Raw genomic sequence first — 18,404 nt, forward strand, 5'->3', positions numbered from 1 at the left:
TAGAAGATAGATGACAGGCCTGGGAGTCTGAAGGACCTGGGTTCTAATTCCGGCTCTGCCACATGTCTGCTGCTTGACCTTGAGCCAGTCACTTCTGGCCTCTGTGCTTCAGTTACCTCGTCTGTAAAATGGGGATTAAGACTGTGAGCCCTGTGTGGGACAGGGACTGTGACCGAATCGATTAGTTTCTATCTACCCCGGCACTTAGTACACTGCCTGGCACCTAGAAAGCACTTGAGTGCCAAAAAGAAAGATGGCGATTGGCTCGTTCGCGGACAGAAAGGGTCGCGGGCCCCATTTGAAGGCATCTAGACTTGAAGTGAGAGTCCCTGCACAGAAGCAGGGTCGAGAGGGTCTTGGGGAGCAACTAATTTGGCCCTCTGGTCTTTTGTCGGCTAACTGAAGGGAGCAGAACTGAAGAAGAGGGGGATCCTCGGGCACCCTTCCAACGTCCCATGTTGTTTGGGGGACGGGGGTCGGTTCAATTCTGGCCAGGCGACCGTCGGCTCAGTGGGAAGAGCACGACCTTAGGAGTTAAGAGGACGTGGGGGCTAATCCCGGCTCCGTCACCTGTCGGCCGTGTGACTCTGGGCAAGCCACTTAACCTCTCTGGGCCTCGGTTACATCATCTGTAAAATGGGGATGAAGACCGTGAGCCTCACGTGGGACGACCTGATTACCCTCCATCTCCCCCAACGCTTAGAACGGTGCTCGGCTCCTACTAAGCGCTTGACAAATATCAACATTATTACGAGAAGCAGCGTGGCTCAGTGGAAAGAGCCCGGGCTTGGGAGTCAGAGGTCGTGGGTTCTAATCCCGGCTCCGCCACTTGTCAGCTGTGTGACTTTGGGGAAGTCACTTCACTTCTCTGTGCCTGTTACCTCATCTGGAAAATGAGGACTAGGCCAGCCCCCGCCTGTGGATGCATGGCTTAGACGCCCTCCAGGGCTGGGCATGGCCTAAGCCTGAACCCTTGCCTGATATAATAATAATAATAATTATGCTATTTGTTAAGCACTTAGAATGTGCGGAGCACTGTTCTAAGCGCCAGGGTAGATACAGGGTAATCAGATTGTCCCACATGGGGCTCACATTTTTTAGTCCCCATTTTTGCAGATGAGGTAACTGAGGCCCAGAGAAGTGAAGTCACTTGCGCAAGGTCACACAGCAGACAAGTGGCGGAGCCTGGATTAGAACCCACGACCTCTGACTCCCAAGCCCGGGCTTTTTCCACCAAGCCACGTTGCAACATAATAATAATTATGTTGGTATTTGTTAAGCGCTTACTATGTGCAGAGCACTGTTCTACGCACTGGGGTAGATCCAGGGTAATCAGGTTGTCCCACGTGAGGCTCACAATCTTAATCCCCATTTTACAGAGGAGATAACAGAGAAGTGAAGTGACTTGTCCCCAGTCACCCAGCGGCCCAGTGGCAGAGCCGGAATTTGAACCCGTGACTTCTGACTCCCCAGCCCGGGCTCTTTCCACTGAGCCACGCTGCTTCCCTCCAGAGTGCTTAGAAGAGCGCTTCGCTCAAGCGCCCGGGCTGGGGAGTCAGAGGTCATGGGTTTGAATCTCGGCTCTGCCGCTTGTCAGCTGTGTGACCGTGGGCAAGTCACTTCACTTCTCTAGCCTTCAGTTCCCCCATCTGTCAAATGGGGATGAAGACCGGGAGCCTCACGTGGGACAACCTGATGACCCCGTATCTCCCCCAGCGCTTAGAACAGTGCTCTGCACATAGTAAGCGCTTAACAAATACTTCTTTATTATTATATTATTTCTCTGGGCCTCAGTTCCCTCATCTGTCAAACGGGGATGAAGATCGGGAGCCTCACGTGGGACAACTTGATGACCCCGTATCTCCCCCAGCGCTTAGAACGGTCCTCTGCACTTAGTAAACGCCTAACAAATACTTCTTTATTATTATTATTTTTCTGGGCCTCAGTTCCCTCATCTGTCAAATGGGGATGAAGACCGGAAGCCTCACGTGGGACAACCCGATGACCCCGTATCTCCCCCAGTGTTTAGAACAGTGCTCTGCACATAGTAAGCACCTAACAAATACTTTATCATTATTTCTCTGGGCCTCAGTTCCCCCTTCTGTCCAACGGGGATGAAGACCGGGAGTCACACGGGGGACAACCTGATGACCCCGTATCTCCCCCCGCGCTTAGAACAGTGCTCTGCACATAGTAAGCGCTTAACAAATACTAATTATTATTCTCTGGGCCTCAGTTCCCTCATCTGTCAAACGGGGATGAAGATCGGGAGCCTCACGTGGGACAACCTGATGACCCTGTATCTCCCCCAGCGCTTAGAACAGTGCTCTGCACATAGTAAGCGCTTAACAAATACTTCTTTATTATTATTATTTCTCTGGGCCTCAGTTCCCTCATCTGTCAAACGGGGATGAAGATCGGGAGCCTCACATGGGACAACCTGATGACCCCAGCGCTTAGAACAGTGCTCTGCTTCCTCCTCCCGCAGCCCCTCCCAAACCATCACCCGGGGCCTGAAGGAGGAGAAGGGTGGAGGAAGAGGAGCCAATCTAGGCCCCCTCTCCAACCTCACTTCGGGCAAGGGGGTCCAGCTTGATAATGTTGGTATTTGTTAAGCGCTTACTATGTGCCGAGCACTGTTCTAAGCTCCGGGGGAGACACAGGGTCATCAGGTCATCCCGCGTGAGGCTCACAGTTAATCCCCATTTTCCAGATGAGGTCACTGAGGCCCAGAGAAGTGACTTGCCCCCAGTCACCCAGCTGACAAGTGGCAGCGTGGCTCAGTGGAAAGAGCCCGGGCTTTGGAGCCAGAGGTCATGGGTTCAAATCCCCGCTCTGCCACTTGGCCGCTGCGTGACTGTGGGCAAGTCACTTCACTGGGCCTCAGTGACCTCATCTGTAGCATGGGGCTGAAGACTGTGAGCCCCACGTGGGCCAACCTGATTCCCCCGTGTCTACCCCAGCGCTTGGCACAGTGCTCCGCACATAGTAAGCGTTTAACAAATACTAACATTATTATTAAGCGGCAGAGGCGGCATTCAAACTCATGACCTCTGTCTCCCAAGCCCGGGCTCCCGCGGCCGGTCCCGGGGGGCGTCTAGGCCGCCGGTCCGCCGACGGGGACTGTCGCGAGGGCCTCCCAGACCCCAACATTATCATGCTTGGTATTCTTTTTATTAAGAAACGCCTTTCTTCTGCTTTTCGACGGGGGCAGGCCCCAGCGGGCGGGCCATGGCACCCCTCTCCCGTGATCCCTTGCGGGCCGAGGAGTGTCAATGGCGGCTGCGAGGCCCGCACGGAGGGGCCCGGGGAGGGCAGGGGAGCGTGTTGGGGTGTGGAGGGAGGGCGAGGCGGGACCCCCGGGACCCCCGGGGGCAGGGCAGGAGGGGCGGAGGGGTGGCAAGGACCGGCCCAGGGAGGCTTGGGGGTGGTGAAGGCCGAGGGCAGGGCGGCCCTCCCAGCGTGCCTTGCGGCGGGCGGAGCCGGAGCGGCCCGGGAGGCGGGGAAGCTGGCGCCCCGTGAGCCGCCTTCTCCTCCTCCTCCTCCTTCTCCTCCTCGTCCTCCTCACCCCCCGAAGACACCTCCTCTTCCTCCTCCCTCCTCTGCGGGTCCCCGCGGAACCCGGAACGGCCTGCCCCCGTGTGTCCCCCGAGGCCGCAGCGTTGTGTCGGCGGGTTCGGGCCACTCTCCATTCGGGCGGCGGCGCTTGGCCATGTCGTGTCGGGGAAGGTAATGAGCCGCAGAGCCCCGGGGTCTCGGCTGAGCGGCGGCGGCACCAAGTACCCGCGGAGCTGGAATGACTGGCCACCCAGGTGAGCGGGCTCACACCCTCCTCTGCACGTTGTGTCGAGCGGGGGGGGGCGGCGACCACAGTCCCCGCCGGCGGACGCGCGGCCTAGACGCCCCCCCCCCAGGACCGGCCGCGGCCTAAGCCGGACCCCCTTGGCCGAAGTGAGGTTGGAGAGGGGGCCGTGAGGCCTAAATCGGCTCCTCTCCCTCCACCCTGCTCCTCCTCCATGCCGATGGTTTGGGAGGGGGAAGGAGAGGAGGAGGAAGAGGAGGCGCGGCCTAAATCGGTCGGGGAGGGGGGCACAGAAGGGGAGCTTAGGCCTTGGGAAGGGAGGGGACGGTGTAGACACCACTCCAGGGGGCCTGTGTAGGAGGGGATCGTGTTGGCCGCATGTTTAGACTGTAAACCCGTCGATGGGCAGGGACTGTCTCTCTCTCGCCGATCTGTCCATTCCAAACGCTTAGGACAGTGCTCTGCACCCAGCGCCCAATAAATACAACTGAATGAATGGGGGCTGCCAACCTCTCCCCCCCTAGTCCCGATGCCCAGGAAGAGGTGGCACCCTCCCCAGCCTCCCGTTTATCGCTAAGAATAACGAGCGTAGCTGGTAAGCGCTTACTATGGGCCGAACACCGTTCTGAACGCTGCGTTAAGGAGGAGGGGAAAAAAAGAAGCCAGCAGGCCTCCTTTTGCCTCCCCTCCCCCCCCCATCTGAATTTTCCTGTTTCATTTCAGGCGGAGAGGGGGAAGAATTGCGCGCGAGTGGGTGCTGGCGTGCGTGCATGGAGGAGGGATTATTATCATTAGTAATCGTGCCCTGGATGTGTGCAAAGCACTGTGCCGAGCCCTTGAGAGAGCACACCAGAGCGCCAGGCACATTCCCTGCCCATAACGAGCTCAGCGGGGGCACATGCCTGTAAACCCCCGTGCTCTAAAAAGGAGATTTCTGCCAGGACAGTTAGGCAGACACACACACTCCAATTCCATCCAGGACCTTCCAATTCCATCGTCCGGTGAATCCAGAGAGAGGGAATTCCCCCCGTGATTGGGAGAAACCCAGCAGATCTAATCAAATTATTGGAAAATCTCAGGGAACGGCTAAAGGGATTTCCAAACGCCCAGGTCACCCGTTCCTTGGGTTCTGTTTCCGTGGCATTTGCCCCCCAGGACACTTGTGAATCACTTTTTGGTTCAGATGTAATTGGGCACTTGATTTGCTCCCGCTAATAAAGAGTTGTTTGGCTCACAGATGGACCAGTGGGAATTGGGGGAATAAATCAGGACCCTTGGTTCTCAAAGAAAAAAATTGCTGTGGCTCTGATTTGACTGGGGTGATGTATTGGTGGTGCCCATTTTAAATAATAATGTTGGTATTTGTTAAGCGCTTACTATGCGCAGAGCACTGTTCGAAGCGCTGAAAATCAGGCAGTTATTAAAAAAAAACACGAACAAACCGATGAAGCCCGCCAGCACACTAAAATACATTTACTGTCGGTCACTCCCCCAGGCAGACCGCATGGAAACCCTCTGGGCCACAGTGTTCAAATTTAAGGAACACTGATCTAGGCCACATTGCCAGTGTGCTGGAAGAGTGGGTTTAGGGGGACTTCCAGGGTTTATTTTGCAAAGTAACCTACCTAGAGGAATAAAAAAATTAGAGTAAAAATGGAGGTGAAATAGTCCCCTCTGTCTTTCCAGTTTAGAGAAGAATAAATCTATAAAGGGGACTGGCTTTAAAGGGGTTTTTTTTCCCTCTCGAAATCAGGAAAGCCGTTGTGTATTTTTTAAATGTGGGGATAGTTTGCCACATATGAAAATTTCCATCTTTGTGGTTAGGAAATTGTATAGGCTTTAAGGGCCAGGAAGTCGGTGCACCAGATTACTGCCAAACTTCCAGATATGTCTAAGTTTAGCTTGCGTTTTCTAACATCGCCATTTGAAAGTGTGGAAGGTAGTAAAGAGTAATGATTTGGGTATTTTTTTGGTATATTTTATCTCGTCTTTGAAAAATGGCCCGTGTTGTGGAGCATCGGAGAGTCCATTTTATGCTTTTATTTTAATACATTTTCAGCATGTATCATTACATTAAGTAAATTGCTGAAAATACATGAACTTTTACAACATGAACTTTCACCTGATTTAGTTGATTTTTAATTGATTCTCTGTCTTCTGAGAGACCTCGATTTTCCACCCCCGTATTCCTACTTTTGTCATATGGCTGCTGAAAATAAAGACCATCGAACATTCTTTTCAAGCTAGGTAAGGGCTTATTTTGTGCCAGGCACTGTACTGAGCGCTGGAGTAGATACTAGCTAGTGAGATTGGACACGGTTCATCTCCCACACGGGCTCATAGTCTTAATCCCCCATTTTACTGACGCGATAGCCGAGGCACAGAGAGGTTAAGTGACTGGACGGTGTCACACAGCAGTCGAGTGGCAGAGTCGGGATTAAAACCCAGGTCCTCCACCTCCCAGGCCCAATCTCTTCTGCTTTCCCAGTTTGCAGCCTGCTTCCAAGATTTTGCCTGACTCCCTGAAAATTTGCTGTTACTTTATTTTCGTTAATAAAATAAGCTCCTTTTGGGCAGGGAAGATGTCTCCCCCACTTGGTTGTACTGAACTCTCCCAAGTGCTTAGTACAGGGCTCTCACACAGTCAGCGCTCAATAAATACTAATGATTGAAATGAGTTCGAGGTCCAGTTTTGTTCCCGGAGTTGTTCGTCAAAAAGTTTAAGGATTCCGGGAGGATCTCTTGATTCTTTGCCGCTGTTGGGTCTCCAAAAATAGGTTGACATCAGTTCCTGACTGTGAGGCGGATAATAATGATAATAATAATGTTGGTATTTAAGCGCTTACTATGTGCCAAGCACTGTTCTGAGCACTGAATGACCCCCAGTTTCCCATCTGGATCACTTCATTGCAGACTCAGGTGAATTGGACAGGACCTCCTGGCCCTGGGCTTCTGGTCCCTGGCCTCTACCGAAGGAGAGGATTGTTCAAATGCAGAAAGCGACGACATTCACTGAGCTATTCGATTTTAGTCTAAGGACACCTTTTATTTACTGTAAGCTGTTTAGGCCCCCTGCCTCTCTTTCTTTGAGAAGCAGGGTGGCGTCGTGGAAAGAGCACGGGCTTGGGAGTCACAGGTCGTGAGTTCCAATCCCGGCTTTGCCACTTATCAGCTGTGTGACTTTGGGCAAATCACTTAACTTCTCTGTGACTCAGTTACCTCATCTGTAAAATGGGGCCTAAGACTGGGAGCCCCACGTGGCAGAACCTGATTACTTTGCATCTACCCCGGTGCTTAGAACGCTGGTTGGCACATAGTAAGCGCTTAACAAATACCGTCATTAGGATGATGATGATTTCTTGTACATTGAGCTGTTAGTACCACCAAAGAATGAGCACGGGAAATGAGTCCTACCTAAATTTCACTATGGTGGGGGGAAACTTAGAAATGACTAATTTTAAAACTACTTTTGGAAAATGATTTTTTCTCTATTTATGCACAAAGAGGTATTTCTAAAATCAGTCATAGGCTGAGAAGCGGTGTCGCCTAATGGAAAGAGCTCAGGGCTGGGAGTCAGAGGACCTGAGCTCTAATCCCAGCCCCACCACTCATCTGCTGGGTGACCCTGAGCGAGTCCCTTAATGTCTCTGTGCCTCAGTTACCTCATCTGGAAAATGGGGATTAAGATTGCGAACCCTAGGTGGGTCAGGGACTAATCCTCATCCGATTAGCTTGAATCATCCCCAGTGCTTAGTACAGTGCCTGGCACCTAATAAGAACTTAACAGATGCCATTAAAAAAATTAAAAAAGGAGTAAACAATTTAGGAACATCGATTACAGCCATGTGTTGGATAGTGTGACTAGAGTATTGGTAGATATGAAGCAACATATTCAGTTAATAAATCTGGTCAATCACTCAGTAGTATTTATTCAGCACCCCATGTGTGCAGAGCACTGTAGTTTTAAAAAGTGTTTTTTTCCCCTGGCATTGTAAAGATTTGGGCGAGTACAGTAGAGGAGCTGACATAGTTCCTGCCCTTAGGCAGTTGACCGTCTTGCCTGGGAGATGGATGTGAAATTTACAGGTGGAGGAAGAAGTGCTCAAACAGTCGGGTAGATTTAATGATATGTACAAAGGGTAACGATATAATTTAATGATATAGTACAAAAGTGCTAAAGTGGTGCAGAAGTTATGAGAGGATGATAATCAACCAATTGTAATTGTCTTACTGTTTCCAGAGCACTAAGCACTTGGGAGAGTACAGTATAACAGAGTTGGTAGACACATTCCCTGCCCACCAGGAGGTTACAGTCTAGTGGGGGAGGAGATAGAAATATAAACGAATAAATTACAGATATGTGCATCGGTGCTGTGGGGCTGAGGGAGGGACGAATAAAGGGAGCAAATCACGGTGACGCAGAAGGGAGTGAGAGAAGAGGAAAGAAGGGCTTAGGGAAGACCTCTTGGAGGAGGTGTGCCTTCAGGTAAAGCTTTGAGGGTGAGGAAAGTAATGAGAGGAAGGAAGATGTGACTTAGGGGGACAGATTTTTGATTGACATCTTAGCACGAGGGGTTTTGTGACACCTCCTACGGACCGTACTTTTATTTTTCTGGGTATAGGCGTTAGCTGTATTTGCCTGATCACTTGTAAACTCACAAAGCCCAATCATTCTAGTACCTAAAGATGAACTTGATTGTGCAAACTAATATATAGTTTCAGGGAGGGTAATCATGTGTGCCAGGGACGTAGAAATGAATGCAAATTTTAATCTATTACCCCTGCCTCTTCCGGCAGGGAGGGAGAGGGAAGGTTGGTAAGTTTTGTGTGCCACTCGCGTGCTACACTGTTATAGTGGTTGTAATAAACAAGTCCTTTAAAGTGCTGGGGAGTATAAAGTTGTGTATTGAATTGGAAATGTAGCTATTTGGACTGTAATAATAATAATATTGGTATTTGTTAAGCGCTTACTATGTGCAGAGCACTGTTCTAAGCACTGGGGTAGATACAGGGTAATCAGGTTGTCCCACGTGAGGCTCACAGTCTGCATCCCCATTTTACAGATTGGGAACTGAGGCACAGAGAAGTTAAGTGGCTTGCCCAAAGTCACACTGCAGACAAGTGGCAGAGCCGGGGTTCGAACCCGTGACCTCTGACTCCCAAGCCCGTGCTCGCTCCACTGAGCCACGCTGCTTCTCTCATAATGTTGGTATTTGTTAAGCACTTACTATGTGCAGAGCACTGTTCTAAGCGCTGGGGTAGATACAGGCTACTCAGGTTGTCCCACATGAGGCTCACAGTCTTAATTCCCATTTGACTGATGAGGGAACTGAGGCCCAGAGAAGTAAAGTGACTTGCCCACGGTCACACAGCTGACGAGTGGCGTAGCCGGGATTCGAACCCGTGACCGTAGCCCACCTCCCCAAGTAGAATTTGCAAAATCCGATTAGTTGACTATGGGATGATGATCCTTGTTTTTCTCGAAGCCCCTGGGCCCCAACTTGGTCTGTGTTTTGATTTCACCTTGGGTGTAACATTTTGTTCCACTTCCCTTGGCTTGAACTTTGAAAAAAGACCAAGATTGAAAAATTCCTGTCAGTTCCTGTTAGCTGTGCCAGTGAAATCTGGGGTTCCATTTAGTCAGTTCGTGGCCACAGAAGGTACTTCACACAGAGCGACAGGAAATGCTCCATGTGGCGGAACAGACCGAATGTAACCCAACATCAGAACAGACTAAAATCGCCCTAGAAGTAGCCCGCTATTCTAAATAAGCATCTCTATTACCCTTGGTATTTCAGAGCTCAGTCCTACCACCCCTCCTTATCCGTTCTCTTCTCCCACTATACCCCAGCTCACCATCTTTCTCATCTCTCCTGTCTGTAACCTCTTGCTCATAATCTTCCCCTGTCCTGAAACTCCCTCAGCGCTCAGATCCACCAGACCACAGCTCTCTCCTTCTTCAAGCCCTTCTGAAATCACATGTCTTCCAGGCAGTCGTCTGATTAATTTCTCTACCTCCCAGATTATGCCCCAGGTAACATCTCTGTCCGTATCTCTGTGCGCGCTCTACTATGTGAGTCCTAACTCGTGTTCCCGTCCGTTTCTGTCTTTAAGTTAACTCAGTGTCCTTCCACCTCCACCAGATGATAAACTCCTTTAGGGCAGGTATCGTGTCTGCTAAACTCTATTTTACTCTCGCAGAGGAGCTCAGATACTACTCTTGATCGCTTGCCGAGAGTTTCGCCTTTGTTTTAATCAGCACCTAAGTATAACTCTCCCCATTTTACAGATTCGGGAACTCTGGCTTCGAGAGGTTAAGTAAGCTGCTTGAGAGCAGAATGTCTCCTCGTTATGGTCAAAAAGATTGGTTTCAAAGTTGTTCGTGCATTTTTCCAGACAGAGCTCTTTGTGAGTAGGGAGTGTGTCTACTAACTCTTGGTCTGTTGTACTCCCCCAAATGTTTAGTACAGTGCTCTGCACACTTTAAGCACCTAACAGATACCATTGATTGATTCCATGTATGTTAACTTTGGAAGAATGGGTTTGTCGAGAAGCAGCGTGGCTCAGTGGAAAGAGCACGGGCTTTGGAGTCAGAGGTCCTGGGTTCGAACGCCGGCTCTGCCACTTGTCAGCTGTGTGACTGTGGGCAAGTCACTTAACTTCTCTGTGCCTCAGTTCCCTCATCTGTAAAACGGGGATTAAAACTGTGAGCCCCACGTGGGACAACCTGATCACCCTGTATCTCCCCAAGCGCTTAGAACAGTGCTCTGCACATAGTAAGCGCTTTACAAATACCAACATTAACATTATTATTATTAAATTACTGTGAGTTGCATTAACATGGTTAGGGCCCCTTAGAGCCCTATTTTGTGAATCAGCAGTTGAGGAAGGGAGTCTCAGGTACATTTTCAATTATGGCAGAGTAAGGCGGGGAATAGGGATGTCTTTCTGGTTTCGGAATTGACATTGCCCACCAAAATCCTGATCATCTATAAATTTAGACTCTCGAAACCATGAGGATCAATCGGTATAGTCACTGTTAGTCTCAACTGTTTCTTTGGCACCATCAGTATCTGATAATAAAAAAGAAACTTTGAATACAGTTAGTAACTTGTTCTCAATACTAGTATGTATGCCATAGATTTCCTTTCAGAATGCAAAGGTGGTTTTTCAATTTATCTCATTCTATTAGCCTTGTTTCGGTTCCTTTTTGAACACCAGGCACTCTGATTTTAGGTCTGTTTAACTTTTTAGGGGATTTCAAACCTTCCAGTTTCTTATATTTAGAAAATTCCAAGCCTTAGAGCCTTCCATAGGCCAGGCTTGACTCATAAGTATCCTCAGTTCTTCAATAACTTGGCTAGGATGTGGTTAAGGAGTTAGGGAAATTTCTTCCAAGAACGTACCTCTTTCTGAATAGAATTTCATGTAAGAAATGGTTTTGCCTACCTGTGGGGTGTCATTCGAGGTGCATAAAGCTGTGTGCCCTGGCGGAAATATCACGGTCCTGGGAGTCGGAGGACCTGATCCCGGCACTGCCGCTTACTTGCTCTGTGATCCTGGGCAAGTCACTTAACTTCTCTGAGAGCCTCAGTTCCTTCAACTGTAAAAGAGGATTCATTACCCACTCTCTCTGCTGCTTAGACTGTGAGTATCATGTGGGACAGAGACTTTGTCCAACCTGATTAACTTGCCTCTACCCAGGCGCTTTGAACAGTGGTTGACATATGATAAGTGCTTAACAGATTTAATAATAAGAATGTACTAGAACAATGCCCGTGTTAGAGGAGAACTGAGAGTCTTTGGACTTGGGCTGAGTTTCAATTTCTGTGCATTACCTCTGCATTTGTGTCCACCTTCCTCCCCGCGGGCCCCCCCCCCCATCGCCCCCAACACGTACACGCTCTCTCTCTCTGTGTCACTCTCTTTTGGCTGGAATGGAGAATCAGTGTACCCAAAGTCAAGACCTTTCTGAAGATGCTGCCGTACATTCATTTGTATTGACGTCTCTCTCCCCCACTGTAGACCGTAAGCCCGTTGTGGACAGGGAATGTGTGTGTTTATTGCTGTATTGTATTCCCCCAAGCGCTTAGTACAGTGCTGTGCACACAGCAACCGCTCATAAATAAGAGTGAATGAATGAATACAGAAGTTTTGCTCTTGTCAACGGGGTGGATGCTAATTATTATTATGGTGCTTGTTAAAATGCTTACTGTGTGCTGAGCACCGTTCTGAGCTGTGGAGTAGATACAACTTAATCAGGTTGGACACGGTCCGTAGCCCACGTAGGGCTCACGCCCTTTTCCCCCATTTTATAGATGAGGTCACTGAGGCCCAGAGAAGTGAAATGACTTGCCTAAGGTCACACAGTAGACAAGTGGTGGCGCCGGGATTAGAACCCATGACTTTCTGACTCCCAGGCCCACGCTCTATCCACTACGCCCTACTGCTAGTGCTGCAAATTTCGGGGGACCACCGCTCGTGGGCTTCGGCTGCTCCTTGGGAGATCCAGCCTGCTGCCTCATCTAGGTTGCATTTGGAATGCCCCTGCTTGATATGTCAGTGATTCATCCAGGGCTGCTTGAGTTGGGAGAATTTCCAACCTGTGCAGGGCTCTCTCAGGTGAAGCGATGGTCCTAGAAATAACGTCGCTGCGCACTCCGTGCTTTCCCTTCTCCCCGTCTGTAAGGGACCGTACAACCATTAGCAAACAAGCGATGGTATTGAGTTTGCGCTTACTATATCAGAGCAATGTAACTACTCCACTTTTAAGGCCCAGGCCTCTAACCTTTATTGCACCCACCTGACAATATGGTCTAAAGAAGGTATTGGCCATCCTCCAGATTCACGCCTCACAGGGACAGACAGGACCTCTGTTCTTGTAGACATTTTGAGAAGGTAACGGCCGTTTGAAAGCTGGGACCGTTGACAAGCTGAAATACCCCAAAATGCCCCCGGTTGAAGAAGTTGAACGGATTTTTTTTTAAATAATATTTTTATTGCTGAATCTTTGGATGTGTTTTCATGGTGGTTTCCAGTCTATGCATCCTTCCCCGTTTCTATTGTGAATCCTTTGTGGGCCAAGAACCCCGTCTTAATTCATTTTCTTGTTTTTACCCCAGTCTAAAGCATTCAAAAGTGTCAGTAATAGTAGTGGGGCAGGGACTGCGACCAACCTGATTAACTCGTTTTTTCCCAGCGCTTAGTATAGTCCCCGACGCTTAGGGCTTAACAAATACCATTTCTATAAAAGTAAACAATTTAGCAGCCTTTATGTAAAAGAAATATCACACAAGATTAGATCCACGTATGAAATAATGTGACTGCGGTATTGGTAGATACGAAGCAACATAAGGTAATTCAGTTGTTAAACTTGGTCAGTCAATCAACGGTATATACTCAGCCCCGAGTATGTGCAGAGCACTGTCCTTTTTTTAAAAAAAAAGACAACGATTTTTCATTTCCAGGGTAAAGATTTTGGAGAGTACTGTAAAAGCGAAGCCGTGGTTTCTGCCCACAGGGAGTTGACCCTTCAGCCTGGGAGACAGGTATAAACTTTGCAAATAGGAGGAAGTGCTTAAGTGGTGGGATAGGTATAATGATATGTACAAAGGTGCAAAAGGAAGTTGTTAGTGCTAAAGCGGTGCAGTGATGTTGAGATGATGATAGTGAGGAAAGACCTGTGGCTGCCCTCGCGGTCGCTGTGGCTATGAACGGGGCCTTGAATTCTGAGCTACGAGGGGCCGAAAATTCTTCTCTTCTAGCTCCAGAACCGTACTCATTTGGGGCTTATTTTGCGTGTGTCCTTGTGGTTTATCTTGAATTGAGTTTCATCACTCCTGAGGTATCCGTCTCCAGTCGCTTCTCCCCACCTAAAGATTGCCAGCCCCCGAGGGACAGGAACCGCGTCCAGTTCCCACCCGCGTATTCCTTCCCAGCGCGTGGTACAGTGCTCTGCCCCAGTGTGGGCGGACGGTAAGGCTAAGGAAACCAAAGTCAGGTATCATACCAGGGCAGCTCCGTGTTGCGCCAGAAGTCTATATTGACAGTGTCGTGGCAGAATTCTCTTATCTAGGCCTACTGACCAGTGATGTGATAGAAAGGGAATAGATGCTCAAATCAAGAAGGCCAACATATTAGATGGGCGACTTGAAAAAGGGTGGTGTGACAGTGTGATCTGAAGGTCTGTATTGCTGTAGCGCTGTCTAACGACTCTCCGTGGATGCAGCGTTTGACTTGCTGAGCATTTTTTTTTAGGGTCTTTGTTAAGCGCTTACCATGTGCGAGGCACTGTACCAAGTGGTGGGGTGCCTGCAAGCTAATCAAGTAGACTGTGAGCTCGTTGGGGGCGGGGATTGTCTCTCTTGACTGCTGTATCGTACTTTCCCCAGCATTTAGTACAGTGATCTGCACAAAGCACTCAATAAAAACGATTGAATGAATGAATGATTGACATTCCCACATGGGATTCACAGTTTTACCTCATTTGTAAAATGGGGATTAACCGAGGCCCAGAAAAGTAGTAATAATAATAATAATTATAGTATTTGTTAAGCACTTATTATGTGCCAGGCATTATACTAAGCGCTGGGGTGGGTGCAAGCAAATCGGGTTGGACCCGGTCCCTGACCCACGTGGGGCTCACAGTCTGAATCCCCATTTTACAGACGAGGTAACTGAGGCCCAGAGAAATGAAGTGACTTGCCCAAGGTCCACACAGACAAGTGGAGGAGCTGGGATCAGAACCCAGGTCCTTCTGACTCCCGGGCCCATGCTGTAGCTACTAGGCTGCGGTGCTTCTCATTTTCATAGATTGAGCATCAAATGGCAAGCCGGGATCGCAGACTTCCATGTCATTTTCCCGAACATGGAAGCTGTGCCGGGTGGGTCGCGAGGGGAATGGATAATAGTAGTAGCAGTAGTGCCTGCTGGATGATGAGCTGAAATTGGGAAACGGAAAGCAAAGAGGACAGAGGGAACGTTTCAGGGATTCAGTAAAACCAAGGGTCAGTCGAGGCCGCATCTCGCCTCGGCGCTGGGAGTCAAATGGCACAGGTAGACCAGCACCGTGACGGCGTTCGAGAAAGGAACACTGCTTTGGGGGGCGGAAACTTGGTAGGGATCCTGAGGCGGGAAGGCCAAATAACAAACGGAGCCAGGTACTGCAAGCAGCAACTGTGCAGTTCAATAATGGATGATTTTTCTGTGTGCCCAGCACAGGCAGGACTATGGGTCCCCCATGGGCCTTTCCAGCCTCACACATACCCATAGATGAACTTCACTATCAGTGATGGCTTCTTGGAGCACAAGGAACAATTCTTTGTAATGTTTTTAAAGGGCGTTTTTCTGTTTCCTTTTATCTCTCGCAAGTAGCATTTCATTCCTTATTCGTTATCTGGCCCTTCCAAATCTTCTCTTAAAAGAATATATTCTCTGAAGATTCTCGAGTAGAATTTCATAATTTCTGGTTTCTCGCACCTCTGGCTTCTCCCCCAGAGAGCGGAGCAGAATTCCTCGTGTCTAAAACGGATTTCATTTGGATTTTTAGAGTGGTAATCGGTGATTTCTTTTAATTTCAACAGAATTGATGACGACAGCATTTAAAAATGTGTGGCTTATTTTGACACCTCCGTACGTAGGATGGGAGGAGAGGGGATTTACTTTCATGCTGAGACAAGGCAAGTCAGTATCACAGCGTGATGAAGTTAGAAATCATTCAAACTGTGATGCTAAAATCGATTTTTATTTGGTCACTGTATAGTAAGTTGCATCACGTCTCGCCCGGGGGCAGCCAGGCCTAGTGGAAAGAGCCGCCTTGGGCAAATCACTCAATTCCTCTGGGCCTCAACTTCCTCATCTGTAAGGTAGAGAGAAGCCAAAATGTGAACCCTGTGTAGGGCCAGATCTGTGTTTTGACTTCGCATCTTGTATCCATACCAGCATTTAGCACATTGTAAGCGCCTGATAAATAGCACGGTTATGAAAAGGTCGTCTGCTTATACAGGCATGAAAATAAACACAGTTCCCTAAAGGTATAGTCCACTGTATCGTGGCATCCACTTGGCTTCGCTTCAGCTCAGTGGAGTGCCGATGTGTTTGATCCTTTATTCCTGGGTTTTAATCTCGCTCCTTGCGAAGAGCTGGAGTAATCTGGATCAGGGGCGGGCCAACCGAAAGCTTCCCGCCTCTGGCACGGGACCAGTCCAGATGTTTGTAAAGAGAGGGTAGATCCAGAGAGGTGCCAAGTTTTCATATTGAGTTTGGGGGCGTGGCAGGGCTTGGCCGGGAGGGGAGAGGACAAGGCAGGGAGGAAGGAGGAGAGGCAAAAAAGGAACTGAAGGGAGGAGTTGTCAATCTGGAGAGTCAGGGAGTGGGAGAGGAAAGTAAGGTGCTCACTGAGGCCGCAGAACTTTTCCTTGGATGAGTCTGTCGAGGCGGCCCCCTCGGGGAGCGATTTTCTCCAGGGGCGAGGCTGGGGCGGAACTCGGGGGCTCCAGGCCATTTCCTGCTTTTTCCGTCACCTGCTGCCGTAGCCCGGCCAGCGACGGAATGGCCGGAGCTTGGAAACGGGCCGGACCCGAGGCCTGCAGATTTGAAGTTGGCACCGGCGCTGTGGCGCTCCAACCCCCGCCTCGTCCCCCGGGGATTCCCGGCGTTGCTTGGGCGGAAGGAGGAGGGGTGAGGCGGGCAGATGGGATTCCTGGCTCCCGTGGCTTTGGACCCCTTTGGGCGTGAGAAGGGCAGTAGGGGCTTCCTCCTTTTTCTTTCCTTTTCAGGCTGGCAAGCGGAGACAACATCTTGGCTTCTCTTCTAGTCCCTCTCTAGCTCCAAGGGACAGGGTAGGCTCGTTTGGGTGATCTCTCGTACCCCTGCCCCCTCGTGGATTTGGTGCCTTTTGCCCCCTAGGGTAGCTGAGTCAGGGGGAATAATAATAATGTTGCCCAAAGACACAGCTCCACCACTTGTCTGGTGTGTGACCTTGGGCAAGTCACTTCACTTCTCTGGGCCCAAGGTACTTCATCTGTAAAATGGGGGTTCAGACTGTGAGCCCTGCCCTCCATGGGACAGGAACTTTGTCCAACCTAATTAACTCGTATCCACCCCAGCACTTAGTAGTACAGTGTATGGCACATAGTAAGTGTTTAACAAATACCATTATTATTATTATTATTGTTATATCTTTAAAGTAATCATCCTGTCTGGGCCGGGGAAGGTGGAGCGGTGCTTTCTCCCTCCCCTCCCTTTTCTTGCCAGGCAGAAGTCCTCTGGTCCTGATAAGGGAAGAAATAAATTGACCCTGCCTTAGTCTAAGTAAATTGTCTCAGGGCCGGGAAATCAGTCATTTGTATTTATCGAGCATGTACTTTTATTCAGTTGTATTTATTGAGCGCTTACTGTGTGCAGAGCACCGTACTAAGCACTTGGGAGAGTACAGTACAGTAGAGTTGGTTGGCTCAGGGCCAGGAAATCAATCAATTGTATTTATTGAGCTTCTACTGTGTGCAGAGTACTCGACCGAGCGCTTGGGAGAGTACAGTAGGATAGAGTCGGTTGACGTGTTCCCTGCCCACAAGGAGCTTACAGTCTAGAGGTCTTAGAGTACAGAGGGAAGTACCCCAAATGAGAGGAGGAAGAGGAGCCATCCTCTTCACAGGAACTTTCTCTAGACTCTAAGCTCATTGCGGGCAGAGAATATGTCTGCCAAGTCTGTTATATTGTACTCTCCCAAGCGCTTATTTCAGTGCTCTGCACACAGCGAGTGCTCAATAAAGGCAATCGATTGATTTCCCGTCCCCCGCCCCCCGTCAGATCAGACACTTCTAACATCTAGCTGTGGGATGATAGACAATTCCCCTCTTAATGATTTTTCCCCATTTCCATCTTTTTTTCCTACCACCAAAGCAACTACAGTGGGGCTTAATCTGTGTCAGGTCTTACCCTGTCACTTCTAGAATTGGCAGGTTTATAGCAGTCACCTTTAGTCTTAGTAGGCCATAGCCCCACTGGTAATATTATCACAGGTAACGCCAAGAACACTGCCATGCGGAATCATTACGTATTTAAAATGCAAATTACATAATCGCTTGAATCAGGGCTACTCTTTCATTACATATTAACTGCTCGGTCTTCGTTCACTTCTGACATCACCACCGTCTTTCCCGTCTCCCAAGCCTGGAGCCGTGCCATCATCCTTGACTCCTCTCTTTCTTCCGCCCTACGTAGTCACCGGATTCTTTCAGTTCTGTCTTCATCAGCTCTCTAGAACCCACCTCCTCCTCTTCATTCAAACTGCCCCAACTCTGGTTCCGACGCACGTCGTAGCTGTGTGGACTACTGCATCAGCCTCCTCTCTTGCCTCACTGCCCCCGGCCTCTTCCCTCTCCAGGGCGTTCTTCACTCTGCTACCCGAATCATTTTTCTAGTATGTGGGTCTGCGCCCTTCTCCCTACTTCTCAGAAACCTCAAATGGTTGCCCCTCCATCACAACCCCTCTTCCCCTCTTCAAAGCCCTACTGAGAGCTCACCTCCTCCAAGAGGCCTTCCCAGCCTGAGCTTCCCCTTTTCCCTCTGCTCCCCCTCTGCCCCCCTTCCCCTCCCCTCA

General features: G+C 49.5%; 1 protein-coding gene across 2 annotated transcripts in view; it reads left to right on the forward strand.

Annotated features, from left to right (window-relative positions):
- Positions 1-3,532: 3,532 nt before the first annotated feature.
- SMG1 (SMG1 nonsense mediated mRNA decay associated PI3K related kinase) overlaps positions 3,533-18,404 on the forward strand; it is a 117,293-nt gene continuing 102,421 nt past the window's right edge. The window contains exon 1 of one of the 2 annotated variants that reach the window (XM_029058053.1): positions 3,533-3,812. In XM_029058053.1, coding sequence (XP_028913886.1) covers positions 3,733-3,812 — 80 coding nt within the window. In that variant the 5' untranslated portion in view covers positions 3,533-3,732. The remainder of the gene's footprint in view (positions 3,813-18,404) is intronic. The other variant, XM_029058054.2, reaches the window with a different exon arrangement.

The sequence above is a fragment of the Ornithorhynchus anatinus genome, chromosome 2, assembly GCF_004115215.2.
Source record: "Ornithorhynchus anatinus isolate Pmale09 chromosome 2, mOrnAna1.pri.v4, whole genome shotgun sequence".
Taxonomy (NCBI): Eukaryota; Metazoa; Chordata; class Mammalia; order Monotremata; family Ornithorhynchidae; genus Ornithorhynchus; species Ornithorhynchus anatinus.